Here is a 20,448-nt window from a genome sequence, read left to right as displayed (position 1 = left end):
GGCTGGGGGCGGGGGTGCAGGCCCCAGTGAAGGAAGGGAAGAACATATATTTTCCTGGTGAACCTCATCCCTTTGGCTTGATCCCTGCTGTGATGTGGTTTGGGATTTGAACCCTGCTCTTGAAAAGACTGGCCCTTCCAGCTTGCTTGATGTCATCGGCAAACTTAAGCCCTGGAATGAGCAGTTCTCAATAAAAAAAAAAATGCTTCTATATGACCCTGCATTCAAAAGATGATGAACCGATGGGGCAAAGAAGAGGCTTTTCTTTTGCTTTATTGAATAAACAATATTCTAGAAGTGAGGGAGTATAAAGTCATACTTCTAATCACCGTCCCCTGGTGCCTGGATGGGATTGGATTCCAAGTTCCAGTGGTCCCCATGAGGTCGCCAGGTCAAGTGTTGGTGGCCACATCAACATCCCCAGAAGTGAATTCGAAAGGAGCTGAAAGAAAGTCCATGAGCCCCCCTGAGCCTGCAAGTCTAAAGCGCCCTCTGACTTCTGGGTTCGCAGTGCTCCTAGAGGCTCCCTCCCTCGCCCACCTCTCAGTGACTCCTCGTCCGCCTCTCGTGTCCCTTTCTCAGAGTAATGGCCAATTTGCACCTCTCCCAAGCCAACCCAAAGCCGCCTTTAAGCAACTTTTAGCATCATTGGAACGTAAAGGGTAGTAGAACCTTGTGGTGCCGGAACTCATGAAGAGAAATATGAGAAACGCAGAGAAAAAGTCAAGGAGGACAGGATTCTGGCCTCGATTGTGTGCTGGGCTATTACGGAAGAAGAGGAATTACCCTTGGTTGGGGTGGTCCCGGGTGTGGACCCTGTTACAGAGAACCTGCCTCAGCCACGGCCCCCTGGCGGCCTTGCTGGAGTGGAGAACCCTCTCTCTCATCCAGGTGTTTGAAAGAGGGGTAGACACCTGACCCAGGCTGGGCCAATCAGATTCTCTCTCTGCAAATCCGAAGTCAGAGCTGAAGGACATTACTCAGGAGTCCCTGACTGAGGGTCATTCAGAGCCAAGAAGAAGGAAACTTGACCACTGTGGGGCGGCCACATATGGCCCCGTGTCTGACAAAGCAGAGATTGCTGGTTTGCACACAGAGCTAAGTACGGAGCTGCTGAGGGGAGAGGCAGAGACTCTGGGCCCTGAGCTATCCCGGGTTCCTGACCCAGTGCTCTCTGAGGTCTAGGTGCCTTTGTTCTTTTTTGACTGGTTTGTTAAATCATTTTGAATGGCATTCTTTGAATTGCCATCAAAACTGCGTAGACTATGAGAATACGGGCAGACTAGGTCCCAGGAGTAGCAGACACATACAAAAAGATGCCAGCTCATCACCACAGGGGTGATGGATCGTGACATGGGCTGCCTCTAGGCGTGGAGCAACCCCATAACTGGAAGGCTCCAAATGAGACTGTTAAACACATCAGAGGAACATGGAGGTGCCCATCATCTCAAGGATATTTGGACCAGATAAGATCATTAAGGCCTCTTTCTGCCCGAAACAAGGTTTGGAAAGGATTGAGTTCTCTGAGCTCCACCACCAGCATCTTCACACTTTTCATCCCCCAGGCAAATCTGCATCTCCTAATAACCCCTGGAGGCTGTCGGGGGAGGGGAGAGGACTAGCGGAGGCAAAGGCAACTCCCCAGGTCTGGGCATTGGGAGCAGCACAGGTATGCTGGCTGGAGAGGGGCAGCACCTGAAGTTTGGACCACCCACATTGCTTGCAAAGCCTGGAATGCAATCCTGCTCTGGCCTTTCAAAACCCTACTCCTGGCTTCTTTCTAGGTTACCTCATTTCTCAGAAGTGCCAGTTTTGCTGATTCTGAAAGAATCCGCAAAGCGCCCTGGAAACTCACGGGACCCCTTTGGGAAGACCGATGTGCCCCATTGGCCAAGCGGAGACTGAGGAGCCCTTCCTGCCCCCCACTATGCTGGGAATATCCCATATCCCACCCACCCCACTCCAGAACACCGTACCTCATGAAGTCTGGAGCCTTGGCCATCGCGTGTTCGAACTCGGAGAAAGACAGCATGTTGTCATTGTCCAGATCCAACTCGTTCAGGACCTGGCCAGGAGTGCAGAACCAACAGAACAGTGAGGCGTCGGGTGTGAGAAAGGGAGGTGGGGGCTCGGGATGGGGAGAAGTACCACGCGCCGAGCGCTACCATAGGCCAGGCTGTCTGCCAGGTGCTTAGCACACATACCAGTGACCCCCAGCCCCCGCGGGGCAGGCGATCTCCTCCCACTGCCACTCCCACCCCAGATGAGGACATCGAGGTGCAGAGATATGAGGTCATGTGCGCTGAGGTCTGGGCCTTGTGGGCCGGTCTCACTTTGGGAAGAGTCTCCTTGGACCGTGGGGCCCAGTCAGGTTGAGGAGGCAGCGATGACTCCCCACGGTTTTAGCTTTGCTTCTAGTTCCCATCCAGACCGGAAACCCTTGAAGGTTTTCATGGTCTTAGAACAAATGGATCCGTGCCCTGCTGGGTTCACAAGGCTGTTTTCGTGTCCTGTGACACTTTGGACTGTCCCTCCAAGACATCTGGCCATTGTGTTGTGCTGGGATAATGTGGGAAAGGAGACGTTGTGACATGTCCATCTGATGCCAAGCTGCTGTTGGGCCACCTGCCTGTGGGTGGGTGGGAGGGACTTGGTGGGTGGCTTGGGCACACTGCTGTGGGAACCCTGAAAGGGAGTCATGGAAGCAAGTCCTGATCTGGAGGAAAGACAGACAGGCGGGACATAGTTGCTTCCGGCCATGTGCCCATCCCTCAGGGCACCTCGCCCTGCCTGCCATCCGGGTGTTTGGGCGACGGCCTGGCCCACCCCAGCCCGAACAGGCCCAGGCACACACGTGGCTTGTGAGGTCGGTCAGCAGGTCCTCGGACACGTCATCGCTGTTGAGCAGTCGGAGGACAATCCTCTGCAGGTCCTCCTCGTCAATGAAGCCATTCTCATTAAAATCTGCAAAGAAGAGGCACCAGCCAGGACCCCACAGATTCCTGTCAGCTTCTGGGATGCCCTGTAGAACCCAGCTGTGCCAGGTGGGCTTAGAACCTGGCACTCGGTGAGACCTGGGCAGGCCTGAGGAGCGGGGCGCTACGGCAGCAGGGCAGGCTGCCGACGAGGGTGGCGCTTAATAACGTGATCGACAACAACAACAACAAACAACAAGAAGCAGCATTGATTGAGTGTGTACTCCCAGTTCAAATTTGTCCTGAGAATTTCTCCTTGTTTTAAGTCACCGAATCTTCACAATCAACCTTTTATTTGTCTCGCTTTTCTAAAGGGAAACTGAGGCACAGAGGTAATATGGTTGTCCACACTGCCAGTAAGTGGAAAGGTGGGGATTCAGACCCAGCTAGGCCGGTCCCCGAGCTCCGTGTCAACCACAGAACTATGGAAACGTCAGTAGGTCTTTTGGTGGCTAGGAGCAGGTCAGCATGGAAGAGCAGAAGGACAGCTGGATTTGGAGCTTGAAGACCTAGGTGCAAGAACCTGCTCCGGTCATCCTGCAGGTACAGAGATGTGCCAGCCTAGTTCCTGCCCACAGGGATCTTCCGGGCTGCAGGTGAAGGGGAGACTGTCTGGCACCCAAGCAGCTTGGCTCCAGGAAGAGAGGAACAGGCACCCCAAGGACTCCAAGGATTTTCAGATGGGCAAGTTCATGTCTGGTTGGGGTGCAAGGGAGGGAGACTTCCTGAGGGCGGAGGCATCAGAGAAGCACTAAAGAGCCTGCAGAGATGGTGATTGGAAGAGCTGCCAGGGTTTCTAGGGCCAGTGGCAGAGAAGGAGCAGCACTGGGGTGATCGGTCCTGAGTGAGGGGACTAGAGGCTTGGGAGAAGGTCAGAGGTTAATTCTGGAAGGTGGTTCAATCTTTGAAGGGCCTTAAATGCCAGAATAGGCAACCTTCCCTAGGACGCCCGAACACAGATGTACCAGGCCATGGTCTAAGCGCTTTATATTTCACTGCATTTAATCCCCATAACACAGATGAAGAAACTGAGGCACACAGAGATTAAATAACCATATTTCCTTAATCTCATTGCAACCTCTTGCCTTTAAACGTCCTCAAATTTATACCCCCAGCCTGGGCTTCACTGTGAACGCCAGATGCATATATCCACCTGCTTTCCTGCCCTCTTCATATGGTCTAATAGGTCCTTCAAATTCAACTTGTCCAAACCAAACTTTTCCTATGCCCCACCTCGCCTTGGCCCCCACACCTGCTGCACCCATGGCTGGGCCCTTGGCAAGTGGGTAACTCCGCCTTTCCAGTCTCTCTGCCAATAAATTTGGAGTCATCTTTCCCTCACTCCCCAAAGCTCACTGGGTCAGCAAATCTTCCCAGCTCCACCTTCAAGGGACAGTAAACCCACCCTGATGACTTCTCCCCAAGCACACCGCCTCCCTCCTGCTGCAGCCGCTATCAACGACCATCACTGTAGCAGCCCCCTAACCAGCTTCTCTACTCCCGCTCTGGCCCCTTCGGTCTATCCTCAACTCAGCAGCCAGTGACCCCGTTCATCTTTCTTCATTCCTCCCCCAGCATCTCTTCTCAAAGCTTCCATCTCAGCCAGAGGAAAGCCTAGGCCCTGACAGTGGCCGGCAAGGGCTGCCCAGCTCTCGCTCTGCGTCCTTGCCGTTCCCCCGGCAGCCCAGGCTCGCTCCTGCCTCAGGGCCTCCGTACTGTGGTTCCCCTCCCTGGAACACTGTCACCCACACTGAATGTTACCTAACACACTACATGTTTCACATATGAGCTCGTTTACTTCCCTCCACCAGCATGTCAATTCCACAAGGCAGAAAGTTTTATCTTTCGGGTCACTAATATATCCCCAGCTCCTAGAGCAGTGCCTAGAATAGAATAGATGCCCAATGAATATTTGTTGAGTAAGCGAATGAATGAACTACCCAAGGTCACACACCGATAAGTGATGGAAACAAGGCTAAACTCAGGCAGTCTGCCTCTATGGGTACTCATGCTCTTAACCACTCATAACCACTTTTATTGTAATCAAGTACCCAATTTTTAGCTGAGCATATGACCATCTACAACGAGCACTACATTTCCCAGCTTCTTTTGTGGCTGGATGTGGCCATGTGACTGAGTTCTGGCCAATGAGATGCAGAGGAGGAGCAGGCAACTTCTGAGAATGTCTTTAAAGGCAAGGTGTAGCCCTTGTGACAATGAGGTGACCTTGAGAATGGAGGATAAAGCAACAAAATAGGAGAGACCCGAGTCCTTAACATCGCACAACCACTGTGGGCAACTGCCTCTGGAATTCTCTCTCCATGCTAGAGAAAATGCATGTAGCTGCCAGCAGTCTTGGGAGCTGTCTTGCATAAGCCACTTAGGGGTTCCTGTCATTTGCCACCAAATTTAGTCCTAATTCATTGTCCGAGCCTCAGTTTCCTCATCCGTAAAATGAGTAATGGCAGAACCTCCACAAAGTCAGTGTGAAGGTTAAATAAGAATATAGAAGAAGCTTATTAGGTATGGTAGAGGCTCAATTCTCTATCACTTGATGATTGTTAAATACAAAAAAATTGCAGACTTCAGAAACTGTGCAATATTCTGCTTTGAAGAATGAGAGCTAGAGCTATATTGGGCCCAGAGTGGAGAAGAGAGTTTGCTGATGCCACAAGCTCTACAATAATAGAGCCAAGCCTTTTGTCTCTGTTCCCCAGGGCAGGATATGGGTGTGTAAGGTGAAATTAACCACCTCCCTCCTTAAGCGGGTGGCTCTCCCCTGGCTGAGTGTTTATCAGCCCCAGACACCAGAGGTTAAGGCCCAAGATGTTCATCCAGTCTCTCCCCGCGCAGCTCTGCTACCACGCACCACGGGTAATGGCTGAGAGTAGGTGGAGGGGGCTGGAGGGACCGGAGCTGGGACTGGAGGCAGTGGGCAGCCTCAGTGACATTGCACTGCTGGTGGAAAGCTCTGCAGCCTCTCCCAGAGACCCCGCCAGTGTCCCCAGGCGTCCTGCTGGCCCAGCTCCCATATGCAGAGATTGCAACAAAGTGACATGGCTTTGGTCCTAAGCCATCTGGAAGCAGAATCATTTGCTGGAGTAAAATGTAATCTTGGACAGTTCTCCTTCTTGGGGGTGCAAGGGCAGAGCAGCCTGGGAAAGGGCTGGGGGCTGGGAGCTCTGGGCCACCGGCCAGCCCATGGGGCCTCAGCAGTCTCAGGACCTGCAGCCTTGGGCCACTCTAGGGAGTGGGGGGCTTTCCTCTTGCTATTTCCCAACGACAAGGGAGATTAGAGAGCTGATGGGGTCAGGGTCCCCCCAAAACATTCTTATCATCACCATCCCAACCTCTCTGTCATTGCAATTTACAAAGAACTTTCACAAAATTTAGCCCATTTGAGGGAGTGAGGCAGGGCACGCTTTCACCACTTTATTCCCATGAGAACTGAGGTCACCTCCCTGGCCTCTCCACTAACATCCCTTGTTACTGCGTCAGACCTTGGGAAGGTTTGGAAAGTCTGCCTTTGGTGTCCTGGCACCTGCCTGTGGGTGGAAGCTGTGCGGATGGGAGCAGGAAGGCAGTGCTGGGATGTTGGTCTGTGACAAGTAGAAAATCTCCTCAGAGGGCCGAGAGCGGGGAATCGATCAGTTGGAGGCTAGGAATGTCCCTCAAAGCAGACCCCAGGAAGTACCTCCCAGGTAGGTGTGCCTGGCCCTGCCAAATTCTTGTCCAATAGCCATTCACTCCTTCCTTCCTGTTAATAGAACTGCAGCCCTTGTTCAGGATGACATCATGTTCACCTTAAAATGCTCGGCATTCCAGTCTCCTGTGCAGTGACATAGTTCTGGCCAAAGAAATATAAAGTGGGGTGTCTGAGAAAGTTGCTGTAGGATGGACTTAATCTGTGCCTTTGAATGTCCATTTTGTCCATGCCCCTTCTTTCATCCTTTTTTCTTGGAATGAAGATGAGATGCCTGTAGGTACAGAAATCATCTTGTGACTGTGAGGACAACAATCCTGAACTAAAGATGGCAGATTGGGAGGCTCGAAGGGGCCAGGCTCTTGGTTCCTTCTGGAGTCACTTCCCCGGCTCTGGACTGCTGGCTCCAGGTTTTTATTTTTTAACCTGGATTTTCTTACGTGTGACTGAATGCAATCTTAACGAATACAGTAGGTCACAATAGTAGTTCTCAAATTCTGCTGCACTTTAGAATCACCCAGGGAGCTTTCAAAGAGCTCACCGACGCCCGTACCCAGCACCATCATCGTATCTCTGCAGCATGGTCCCCAGCATCCAGAGGTCTTAAAAACTCTTCGGGTGACCCCAGGATGCCGCCAGGTCTGCGAACCAGTGGGTGAGAGCTTCTTACACTTTAAGGTGCAGAGGAACCCCTTGATTGAGCATGCAGTGGGGCCTGAGAGTCTGCATTTTTAACAAACTTCCTGGCACTGTCGATGCTGCTGGTGCGTGGGCCGCACTTGGAGTAAAGAGAGGTTGGAGCCCTGAGCTGGGTCTTTGGACTTTGACTCAGAATGATCACCACGGCCGTTACCACCACTGCTTCTTTGCGTCTCCTTCTCTTTTTCCTTCTTTTTCTTCCCCCTTCCTGTTCTTCCTTCACTGCTATCACCACCACCTTGATTTACTGAGCAGCTACCACGTGCCAGGCACCAGGCTCAGAGATTCACGTGTGCCATCGCTAATCCTGCTGACAGCTGTGTAAGGTAACACATCTTCTGAGCCCAAAGAGAATTCAGATTTGTCTGGGTATATCCGATGAAGCCTTAGACTTTACGAGTCCCTGGGTATCTATTTGCAGAACTGATTTGCATGACTTTTTGTTTTTGTACTTGAGCTCAAGGAGGAAGGAGACCATTCAAGGGGACCTGGAGACAGGGTGTGAAGGAAGATACAAGGACAGCATGGGAGACAGGTGGTGTCTGGTCCTTGATCAGAACTGGGGCATCCTGTCTCATCTTTTGGGAATGAGGGCATTCTCCCCCTTTGTGAGCTGAACACAATTTAGCTACTGTGCCATGAAGCCTGAAGAGAACCTGCTGCTCTTCTAGTTCCCCGAAGGTTTGGGTATTTTTGTTTGTTTAGCTCTGGGAACATCCTTTGGGACATCTGCCCAGCCTATACTTTACCAACTCTGAGAAGCGTCCCCAACCCCAGCAGTGGGCCTCTTCAGTCATGTTTGTTTCTGTGACTCTGCTTCATCTTTGCTGTGATTCATTGGACAATGCTGGTCACCCAACCAGGGGCAGCTAGATCACTGGTTTGGCTGGGCCAATCAGCATCTCCTGAGAAAATGGAAATGAGAAACAGAAATGCTTGTAGCTAGTCAGAGTGAAGCCCGCAGGCTAAGTTGGGGGGCAGGGCAGTCATTTTGGGCCCATAGGCACAGAAGAATCCAAATCAGATCTGCAGAAAGAGAAGGAACACAGAGAGAAGCAGAGATGAGAGACCGGGCAGCCACGGAGAGAAAAGGAGAAAAAGAGAAAGTGTCTGTCTCGCTTCCTTGACCACCTGCCAGCTGCATTCTGGTCCCTTAGGAGGCTTGCTTCAGTCTTGCCATGGAGTGTCAGACCGCTTGTGGTGGACAAACCAGAGCCTTCCTCCCCCTATGATCTGCACCTCTTGGTGTTCACGTTTTTATATAATCCACACACCTCCTTTAGTGTGGACAGGAACTGTGATTATTTCTAACTAATAGACTAGCAAGAATGATGGGCAGTCACTTCCGTGATTACAATATATAAGACTCTATCTTGCTGGCACATTGGCTCAAGAAACTCCCTGGCTGTCTTTGAAGAAGCGGTGGCCATGTTGAGAGGCCCACGTGGTAAGGAGCACAGACAGATCAGCCTCTGGAAACTGACTGCAGCCTCCAGCCAAGAGCTAGCAAGAAGCCAGGGCTCTAAGTTCTATAAACAGGAGGAAATGAATTCTGCCAACACAGAGTGACCTTGTAAGTGTATTCCTCCCCAGTCAAGCATTCTCTGGGTGAGAATGCTTGATTGCAGCCCAGCCAGAACCTTGATTGCAGCCTTGTGAAACCCTAACGAGAGGACCTGACTAAGCCGTATCTAGACTCTTAACCCACAGAAATTGTGAGACTACGGTGTGTGTCATCGAAAGCCACTGAGTTGTGGTAATTTATTGCACAGCAGTGGAAAACTGATTTACTGCTGCTCTTCATCGGTTGCCTTTTACACAGGTAAGTTCCTGTTACTTGCAATACGAAGACCCTTGGCTAGGTCAAGAGCACCCAGCCTGGGCCAGCATTCTCCAGCCAGAAGAACCATCCCATCCAGAAATGCACTGACAGGAAATGGAAGAAACTAGAGACAGCACAGCAAGTATTCTGTGGTGGAAGCACAGCGGCTGCGTTGAAAACTTCCTGGGGACCCCCAGAAGTACTTGGAGTGAGGAGGGAGGAAGACTAGCGGGTGGGAGGGCGGTGGTGGGAATCCTAAGCCAACCAAATTGGGGTAAGTGACTTCATTTGTGCTTAGCCTGCTTGAAGTTCACTGTAAAAGTGTGTCCCTATCAAATTTAGGACATTTGGGGCCATTATTTCTTCAACCATCTTTTCTGCCCTGTTCTTTCTCTCATCTCTTTTTGAGACTCTAATTTAATATATGTTAGACCTTTCCGTTGTCCTACATGTCCCTGAGGCTCTGTTATTTGTTCTTTTGATACTTGTCTCTGTTCTTCAGATTAGATTATGTAACCATTGATCTAGCTTCAAGTTTTCTGACTCTTTTCTCTGTCATCTTGATTCTCCAGTTAAGTCTGTCCAGTGATTTTTATTTCGAATATTTTATTTTTCAGTCCTATATTTTCATTTGATTCTTTCTTATAGTTTCTATTTATCTGCTGAGAATTTTTGTCTTTTCATTCATTGTAAGCACAGCTCCTTTTACGTCATCGGGCATGGTTATAATAGCTGTTTTGGATTGTTTCTCGGACATTGTAAGTAGTTTGTTGTGGTAATTCTAGATTCTGTTATATTCCTTCAAAAAGTGCTGAATTTTTGGTTTTAGCAGACAATTGGGGGGACTCAAAACTGCAAACCCTGTCCCATAGGGACCTTGTTAACATGCAATGGCAGCTCAAATCACAGTCCAGTTCTTTCATCCTTACTTGAGCTGTTTTGAGTCTGCCTTTATACATATGGTTTAAAGGCCAGAAAGAGACTTGGGCATGGTTCATACATAAAATCTGGCACCCTTTTTCTGGCTTTCTTCTTTCCTAGACTCTCTCCTTTTCATTTTTTCAGGGGAAAAGTACCCCCCAAACTCTCAAATTCTTCAAGTTAGAAAGAGTGCAAAGTTTCTGTCAGACCTGCATGATGTCACTCACTGAAGCCCACCTCCAGGCTAAAAAAAGTTAAACAAACAAAAACAAACAAACAACAAACGTGGCGGGAACGGACCATGCAATACCACTTCCTTCTTCCAAGTGTCAGCTGTCTCTAGAACCCGTCTGGTTTGGGTAGCTTTCCAGTGCCATCAAGAAATTGCTTATTATATTTTACTTAGGGTTTACGATCACTATCTGTGGAAGCGACAGTGTGATCCGAGCTTACTCAGCCATTCTCGGCTGAGGAATCTGTGATTTCATTTGCGTTTATACTGGATACTGAGCCTGAGGATATGTGGGAAGCAAAAATATCATTAAGTCCTTTTTTATAGATGAGAAAACTGAGTCCTCGCAGGTCCATTTGGCTTAAAACTCTTCCACTCCATCCTAGCCTAGTCTCTTGGGTGAAGCAAGAATAAGCTGACTTCTACGGCGTGGAGACAGGGGAGGAGCTGGCAGGAAGAGAAGGCACGTGAGATTCTGAAATATAGAAGCTTAAAAGAACAAGTCCTTTGGGGTTCAGGAATTGTCACAATGAGCGTAAAGCCGTGCACACGGTCTGTCTGAAGGCTTCCCAAGATTTCTTTCTTTCCTTTCCTTTTGATTCCTTTTGAGAATTCCAGGCATCCCAGCTTTGCTAAGAACATGGGTTAGTTTTGCAGGGCCTTATGGCTACCCGAGACAAAATCAGAGACCGAAAAATGTCATAGGACCTCAGAGATGATCTCTCTCAACCCCTTTCATTTAAAAAAGTGAAATGATTTGCCCAAGTTTGCTCAGCCATTTAATGGCTGAGTTAGTTTCAGTGTTCAATCTCTTAAATTCTGTGAAATAAGCGTAACTTCTTTATACTCATAATGTAGTCTCTATCTATCCACCCATCTATCTACCTCTCGCCTGCCTGCACAACCATGAAATATCAACACCAATGGCTCCTTTTGCCTCTGATGACATGGAAGAGAATGTATCAATCTATTGGAATAGTAGTTCTCAATCCTTTTTAAAAAAAATCTACAGTTTTTGAGAAACACGATAATATCTTTAAATACCCAAGTAAACCCCAGTTAATAGTCTCCCGCCAGTGCATTAATGTTGATGGATTCCAGATGTGGCATTTGCTCTATGGCACTTCTGCCCTCATCACTCAATCTCCCCCAGCACCCACCGTAGATGCGGAAGGCATACTCGATCTTCAGGCTGGGGCAGGCCTGCTCACTGAACACAGACGCCATGCCCAGCACGTCCTCAAAGGAGAACACGTCGTTGTGGGAGAACACTCTGCAGATTCGGTCTCTGAAGGGGTTGACCTGTGGGTAGGGAAGAGGGGGAGGAAGAAGTTTCAATGTCAGGTTTGTGCCTCCCTGGGCCTCCGTCATCTTCCCAAAGTACAGTGTCCTGAGTTTGAGAAGGAAATAACCTAACTACTGGAGGAGATGCTAAGTCAGCGAGCCAGGACCCTGGGTGTGATAGACGGTACCTGGGATGAGGAATCGTGCTTAAGATCACCTCAGCTCCTCCCGCACACACCTTCCAAAGGCGCATTTTTCGTTGTGTTATTCTTTTTTTGACGGCTACTAATTTTTCTCCGTTTTATGTGTAAAACTTGGAGAATACAAAAAATTGCGTAAAGAATGGGGCAAAAAATTTTCGTAATCCATTCCCCAGTGTTAACCACTGTCAACATACTGATATAGAGGTTAGACCTACCTGGGTTTAAGTCCTAGCTTCACTATTTGCTAGTGAGTGACCTTAGTTTTGACAAATGACATAATCCCCCAGAGGCTAAGCTTTCTCATCTACAAAGTAGGGTGGGTAATACTATATCTACCTAATCGGTTTGTTATGAGGATTAAACGGGATGGTTTTAAAGTTGCTAGTGACTGATAAATACCTCTCGACAAATGGTAACTATTAGTTGTTACCTAACTACTACAGATATTAACAATTTTCACTTTTAAACTAAACTGTTTCTCAAATTAGAGCCCCACATAAAGAAGGGTCATGTGATTTTAGGGACTCCTAGTTTCCCGAACCTAGGCCTGGCCAGGGTTATGCATGAGAGGACCCTTCTGACATTGGCACCACAAAGTTCTGAGCAAACACCCCAGCCACTTCCCTTCCAGCTCAGAGGCACCTTACTAATGCTGCCTTGTTACTGTCCTCCAGCCCCCAGGAACAGGAGGTTGGGTGGGCTGTGGGGTGGAGGAGACGGGCAGATCTAATGAGAGTTAAAAGGGAAACTGCACAGAACAATCTTTGAAATCTTTAAAAGTAGCACGTTCATCTTTGGCACACCCCTCCTCCCATTTTCTGTGCCCCTAATCTACCATGACTTTCCCAGCCCCCAGTTGCTCAGGGTCCCAGCCATAGCCTGTTCTAAACTCACCCGCCTTATGTCAGATTTTATCAGACTCCAGCTTTGCTCTGCTGTTCTAAAATGACCCCAATCCCTCCCTCACCCCCAACCAAAATTCCCTTCCCTTCAATGCACTTCAGCTAATAAAGGTATTTGATTCCATGAATTCACACAGATGATCTAATGGCCAATAGTTCCTCAACCTTCCAAATTTTTAATTAGATGAAACAAATCTCTGGTTGATTTTTCTAGTCCCCTTTTCACTGACGAGGTATCTCTTCAGGCCTTGTGCGAAAGGGTTAGCTCCTCTGCTGCAAGCACTCAATGGCTCTATCGCCTCCCTCATGGACATTTGAACTCCAGCCCCAGCCTCTAAGGACCTATATTCTTTTATCTAACACTCCTTAGGATTGCCCCAGCATTAGCCAAAGCTTAGCTTTCTGGTTCTGATTTCTTCATTTTTGGCACATGAAAATTTATCTTTCATTTCTCTTAAGCTCAGCTACATATTAAAATCTATGGTTTAATTTTATTTGGTATTCCTACGCATTTGAGGTAGGAAAGAGAACATTCTGTGTCACCTAACATGGCCAGGTAGCTCTCAAACTCTAATGAGCATACAAGTTACCTGAGGTCCTTGTTAAAAAACATGAATTGTGAACTCCCACCCTCAGAGATCCTGTTTTAGAAGGTCTGGGGTAAAATTTGGACACAGAGACACACACACAAGGAGAACAGCATGTGAAGATGAAAGCAGAGATTGGGGTAATGCTTCTACAAGACAGATATTGGGGTGATGCTTAGGAACGCCAAAGATTGCTGGAAATCCACCAGAAGCTAGGAGAGACGCAAGGAACAGATTCTCCCTCACAGCCTCAGAAAGAATCAATCCTGCCGATGCCTTGACCTCGGATTTCTGGCCTCCAGAACTGGAAGACAATACATTTCTGTTGTTTAAGTCACATCGTTGTGGTACTTTGTTATGCAGCCTTAGCGAACTAATACTCCCAGGAATCTAAGGTGTAAATAAGATCCCCAGGTGACAGGGTTAATCTCATATATGTATGTGTATATATAGGAGTGGCCAGGGTCCAGCAGAATCTGGGTTGCCCTGCTAGAACCTCCAAACAAGCTCCTGCTCTCTCCGGTTCCTCCATCTTTTCACTCCCCCTCCCCCTGCCCAGAAATGCTGGGTTTGACTGTCTCAGATGAATGCTAATAAGAGTTATCTACTGTGATGTGTTCCAGGTCACATGTACCTAGCTAAGTGGCTTTACAGATTACTTTGTCAAATTTTAACTCAATTAACTCTCACAAATGGATAGGTGGCTTAACAAGATTGCTGCAAGGAAACCACAACTGAAGATAATGCCTGAAATGCAAATGCAAGTGAACAACAAGAAAAAGTCAGGGTAGGTATCTCTCCTACTTGAAACACACGTTCTCTTCTATGAGATAGAAACCATTGAGAATCCAGTCAGACAGAACAAGTACCAGCTTCAATTTTCTTGTCCTACACTCAGACAAGTACAAGGCAGATCAACGAGCTCACTGCCTGTGAACATAGCCAACCAGGGAGTGAGGCACCAATCTTCCCTTCCCTGGGGACCACCCCCATTACTTGGTTTGGCTGGTAGTGAGGTGGGTGGGGGGATGATTGCCAAGAAGCCAATCCACTCCCTTCACTTAGACCCATGTCACATGACTCTTATCTCTAGACACACACACACACACACACACACACACACACACACACACACATCTTGTCTTATAGAATTGGGGAAGGGGGCAGTTGGTGTAGTAGCTGCTGGGAACAGTACCTAGAACACAACATGGTGACCACAGATACTGTTGGAAGATGTGTAGAACATATTGCTGAAGATGTAGAGAAATAAGCATTAAGAACAAATTTCACACTGTTAAAGGTTTGCTAAATAGTTGGGAAAAAAAATACAGATGATTCCAACACGTTTTTCCGAGATTCCATTTCAGTAATGAAATACACGAAGAACCACGTTTCTGGGAGGCACTAAGGGAAAGAGGTGATATGGACTGAACAGTACATTGCTTCTTTAATACAAATATCATTTATGGGGAAAATTGTCTGAGTACAGTCACTGATGGAGTGGCTGCTCCATGGTGAAAGGGTAGGGTGAGCGGACGTGAAACTGTAAAACTAGTTCCCTGTGAAATTTCCTGCAGACTGCTGCTGTCAAGAATTAAACCCAGAAGTACACGGAGTACCACAGGATGCACTGACATGGTTAGTTGTTTTTTTTTTTGAGTTTAAAATATAGTACAACTTATATAATGATTTGTAATCAGAGGGAAGTAACTATGAAAATCTTTTGAACCACTTGAGGTTTGCTTGGTTCTCTCTCGGCAGAGCACATAAAATTAACCATCCAACTTAAAGAGGAGCTATATGCGTTTCTTGTACAAAAAGATGAGTGTTTCGAATATGGTGAGCATTTTATGATGACAAGTGGCGGTTGGCAGTTGGCTGCCTAGTGGATAGCTGCCAAAAAAAAAAAAAAAGAACTCAAATTCTTCTGACTCTTCAAGGTAAAGGTGATTCATTTTAACAATGAGTAAGAAAGTCTTTTCTTTTCCAAAGAAACTCATGCTTTGGAGAGAATATTTTGAAAATGAGATTTTTTTGTTGTTGAAAACATGTCACTTATAAAAATGCTTGTAGCTACATACCTGAAAATATTCGAAACATATTTTTCTAATCTGTTTGAAAAATCATCCAAATGAAGAGTGTCAGTGGATTATGAGTCCATTTGTTAAAAATACAAAAATGCAATGTTTTCCATTTAGCTTGTAAAGAGCCACTGACTGACATACGAGAAAATGAACATCTACCATCTTAATTTCAATAAAAAGCCTTTAATTGGTGGAAAGGATTGATAATGAGTGCCATAATTTAATACAGCCAATGATACATCCTTCTCTTTGGATCAGCTATGACAGCCATTAAAAAGAAACCTAACTAGAACCAGACCTCTAAACGGCTCTATCTCAAAGTGTGAAAGCAAGATTCAAAGAATAGTGAAGTACATCCAATCACATTGCTTTCCCTTACACTGTTGTTATCGATTATAAGCAAACAATAAAATTGTGAGAGGAGGAAATTTTATTGTACATAAAAAAAGAAAATTTATTCTTAAAACATTTTTATAATCTTTAGTTTTTAATTTTTTGTTTTGCATGTTTATATGTTAACATCTTGGTATTGTAGTAAAGGAACATACTTTATAAATAAATATGTGTATATTATGGGTACACGTCCCACATTTTTTATTGCTGGGGATACATGATTAAAAGTGTCTGGCTGTCTCTGACCTAGACTAACCCCCTCAGATCACAGATATGAAAATGTGGCCCTGGGGAAGGAGAGTGACTTGTCCAAGGTCACTCCGCCTAAGACCCAGATCTCCTAAGTCTACCCAGCACTGTTTCCACCACGGTGACTTGTGGCAAATAATCATCAAAGAAAAAGGTGGTAATGAAGGCAGAACATGTGACCATTAAAATGGGGGAAATTTTGGAAATGGAATCCTCTTAAAATTCGTACTTTAATTAAAAAAAATTTTTTTTGACACAAGGTGCAAAAACAGAGCCTTGATTTAAGTCAAAAGAAGTGGCTCCCGCCTATGAGAGCTCTGTGTCCGGTGGGTAGTGACTGTTGATACAAATGTGAGAAACACTGGAGGAGGATTGAAGCAAATGCTGTGGGAGGGAAAAGCCAAGAGGACAAGGTCAAGGCCACCTGGAGCCATCGCGCTGGGGGAACTGGCAGAGGAGCCGGAGTGAGGGGTGGGGGACGCTGTTCCTGAGAGGGCCAGGTCACCAGAGCTGTTTCCATGCCTTAGGCCCAGGGGTGGCTGGTGCAGTTCCCTGTGAGGCCTGGAGGGCACCTGGGTCTGTCTCTGTTCCCACAATGGCAGCTTCCCTCTCCCCAGGCTTCCTGCTTCATCACTTCGGGGAGTGAGATCCCAGAGCAAAGACTGGCCCTATGATGAGGCGTCGTTTGCACAGGTGCAGCTCCATGCAAAGAAACCCCATCTGTGCCACAGGGAGAGTTTCTAAGGGCCTAAGAGATGCTGCCTCCTTGCCTCGCCCTGCTGTCTATCCTGAGCTAACGCCAGCTCAGCCGATGTCCCCGGCTCCAGTCCAGCCACCAGCAGACGGAACAGCTGGGAAGAGGCAGGGGAGGGAGTGAGGCTCATCAGTGATCACAGTTCCAGTTTACTATATTCCAGATTTTTGTGACTATTACTCTAACGATCTGAAATCTGAACCAATAAATTTTGGGACCTATCCAGGAAGCTATAATCTGCATTAAATTTCACACTCATTTAGAAGTCTTCAATCTTCCAGAGGAGGAAGAAGATGACAATTGACAAAGCAACATTTTCCTTTGAAGAATAGCATGTACCCTAGTGTGAAGGCGTTCTGAACAAAAGAATATAAACATGTCAGTGTAGAAATTTATACAGGTAACTCAGTAGTGCAATCTCCATCTACGCATGCTAAAACTAAAGAAGATGAAAATAAACTCAAATGCTGGGGATTTTTTTTTTTGGAAACAGAAACCACAGTTTGTTGACAATAAAAAAATTGCAGTCCCTGCCAAAAAACTGAGTTTTTTTTAAAGATCTTCTCAAAGTTATTGAACAAGAGATTTGATTTGAAGATGAAAGTCAGAAAGAAAATATTTGGACTTAGCTTAAAAATATCTCCTCACCATTTATCCAACTAGCGCATAGTCAAAAAGAGCTTTTTACAGTTGCTGGAAAAAATTCACACAAAAATACGCTAGTGACTCAGTAATGACATCATTGACGCACTTTGATTTTTAAGATCTCATTTTGTTAAAAAAGATCAAACAGTACTATTTCATTTTAAATTTCTCGTTGCTAATGATGCTTTCTTAACTTTTAGTGTTTGTTATTTTTGAATAATGCTTTATTTTTGTTCATTTTGTCTATGAACTCTTTTTTAAATGATATGATTAATGTTTATATTTAAAATTTTTTAAATGGATGGAAAGCACCTGTCAAGGAAAGGAGTGGATGGAGTTGTCTAGTGGGAGGGGTACATAAGAGGTCAGCCCCTCCTAGGTCCTGAATGGAGGCCTCAGGTTACTGAGGCAGGTGCTCACTGAGTGAAGTGCTGCCTGAAAGACCCCTCATAGTTGTGCAAGATTGGGTGAGCAGATCCCTTGTTCCGTGAGAAGGATGTAACAAAACCTTTTGCGTTTTAGTGGCTTTAAAAATTTCCCTCAGATACACCATATTTAGAGATTGGAAAGTTCAACACTTTTTAGATGTTGATGCTTCCTAAATCGCTCTGCAGAGTTAATATGATTCTAGTTAAAACCTTCTAGCTGATGTTTTTGTGGAAATTGACAAGCTGATAGGAAAATATAAAGGGCCAAGAACAGCCAAGGTAATCCTGAGAGGAACAAGGCTGAAGTACTTACACTACTAGATCAAGATCTATGTAAAGCGTTAGTAATCAATACAGTGTGATATTGGTGTCAAGACGAATAGACCAATGTCCATAACAGAAATCTAGAAACAGACCCACACGTATATGGCAATCTGATTTAAGACACAGATCACATTGCAATGGAGTGGGGGTAAAGGAGGGCTTGTTTAATAGGTGGTAGTAGATTTAGTAGATAGGCACATGGGATGCTCTACAGAAATACCTGGCCAGTGCTCTCCCTAAAATTATGATAGGCTGTTATAGAGATGCTCTCACCGATTAGAGGACACTAGGAAATATGAAGACTGAGTGCAATGTGGGATCCTGGAGTGGACGCTAGAACAGATGAAAACTGTAAGTGAGAGAACTGATGAGATCCAAACAAATCTGTAATTTAGTTAGTAGTGTTCCACTGATTTTAATTTATTATTAGTTTTGATAAATGTACCATGGTTATGTAAGAAAGGTATACAATACTTGCCTTAATAAATCTTGAAAGCAAGCCTTAAAAAGATTAAACTCATTCCAAGTAACAAAACTACATCCAAGAATAAAACCTAATAACATTTAAATGAATATAACAAAACTGAGCACCTAAAAATATCAAAATTACAATGTTTAGCAGCCAATAAAAAATTACCAGTCATGCAAAAAGTAGGAAAATAATAAAAAAAACTAGTAGAAAAGTCAATTGATAGGGACAGACACAAAAATAACATGACTGATAGGATAAGTGGGCACAAATATTGAAACAACAATTATAAATACAGTATATATGTTTAAGAAAGTAGAGAAAAGCATGATGAGAAAAAAACTATAAATTCATAGATTCAAGAAACTCAGCAAAATCCAAACAGAAGCAATTTGGAGAAAACCACTCCATGGCACAGCATAATCAAATTGCTATAAACCAACAGTAAAAAGAAAATACTTTCCAGAAGTCAGAAGAGGTGGGGACACACATATATAGAGAGGAATGAAGACAAAAGTGACACCAGATTTCTTGTCGGAAACTAAGCAAGCCAAAAGACAATGGAGCAATATTTTTAACTCTCTGAAATAATATAAGCTCTCATCCTATTTTCTATACCCAGCAAAAATATCTTTCAAACCTAAGGGCAAAAGACTTTTTCTCCCCCATACAAACAAAAGCTGAGTAAATTCATTAGCAGCAGACCAGAGCTACAAAAAATATTAAAAGAAATTCTTTAGGGAGAAAGAAAATACCAGAAGGAAACTTAGATCTACACAAAATAATGAAGAATATCAGAAATGATAAATATGTGAGTAAATATAAAAAGATCTCTTTTTCTTATTTTAAATCCTTTCAAAGAGACAAATCCATATACATAGCTGGAGATTTCGACATCCCTCTGTCAATACTTGATATGAGTAAAACGAAAAATTTTTAGAAATATAAAAGACAAAAAGACTATCAACCAACTTGACATTTTATTGAATACTCTACCCAACACAGTAATACGCACATTTTTTTCCAAGTGCCCCTGGAACATTTAGGAAGATAGACTATCTGCTGGGTTATAAAGCAGGTCTCAGTAAATTTAAGAAGATCTAAATCATCCAAAGGATGTTCTCTGACCTCAACCAAATGAAATTAGAAATCAATAACAGAAAGATATCGTGAAAACTCTCAAAGTCAGAGAAATCACAAGGAAATTAGAAACTAACGAACTAAATGAAAATGAAAACACAACATATCAAAATGTGTGGTATTCGGTGAAAGCAGTGTGTTCTACAGGAAAAGCATTGAGCTGGTGGGAGTTGGTCACTGGGGGAAAAGAGAGTCAGGCATTCAGGTCTCTTGGGTGGCAGTGTCCATTCCGACTCTGTGCTCCTGGGCTACTTGCATTTCGAAAGTGGCTGTCCCCGAGGACATGAAAGAACTTGTCACTAGGGGTGGTGGCTTGGAAATTAGAGTTGTATGGAGCTTCTGGGCTGAACAGAGAACAGATGAGAGTGATGTCCCTTTAGGGAAAGCGTCTCTTCCTTCAACCCCATTGCCCAGGAGTCATCCCTAGTTCTCAGTCTGGACCCAGTCATCCTTCAACACTGGAGTAACTCGACCAGAAGGTGGCAGTGTTGAGTTGAAGTCATTCAGTCAGTTCTCCAACCCAACAGAACTGAGCACCTACTATGTGCAAGGCATTGGGTTAGACTATGACTGTCTTGAGGGTGTGACAGGATAGATACTTCCATGCTGTTTTGCAAAGAGAGGAAACTAAAGC

At 45.6% G+C, this 20,448-nt stretch overlaps 1 protein-coding gene across 3 annotated transcripts in view; it reads right to left on the bottom strand.

Moving 5' to 3' along the window:
* CIB4 (calcium and integrin binding family member 4) overlaps positions 1-20,448 on the bottom strand; it is a 104,312-nt gene that overhangs the window by 15,753 nt on the left and 68,111 nt on the right. For 2 of the 3 annotated variants that reach the window (XM_039887609.1, XM_039887610.1), the window contains exons 3-5: positions 11,513-11,654; positions 2,855-2,964; positions 1,977-2,065 (exon numbers count right to left, since the gene is read on the bottom strand). In XM_039887609.1, the coding sequence (XP_039743543.1) occupies positions 1,977-2,065; positions 2,855-2,964; positions 11,513-11,654 (341 nt within the window). Of the gene's footprint in view, positions 1-255; positions 443-1,976; positions 2,066-2,854; positions 2,965-11,512; positions 11,655-20,448 lie in introns of those variants that run through there. The other variant, XM_039887611.1, reaches the window with a different exon arrangement.

Source organism: Pteropus medius, unplaced genomic scaffold, assembly GCF_902729225.1.
Source record: "Pteropus medius unplaced genomic scaffold, Ma_sr-lr_union100, whole genome shotgun sequence".
NCBI lineage: Eukaryota > Metazoa > Chordata > Mammalia > Chiroptera > Pteropodidae > Pteropus > Pteropus medius.
This window is presented reverse-complemented; position numbering and strand designations above follow the sequence as displayed.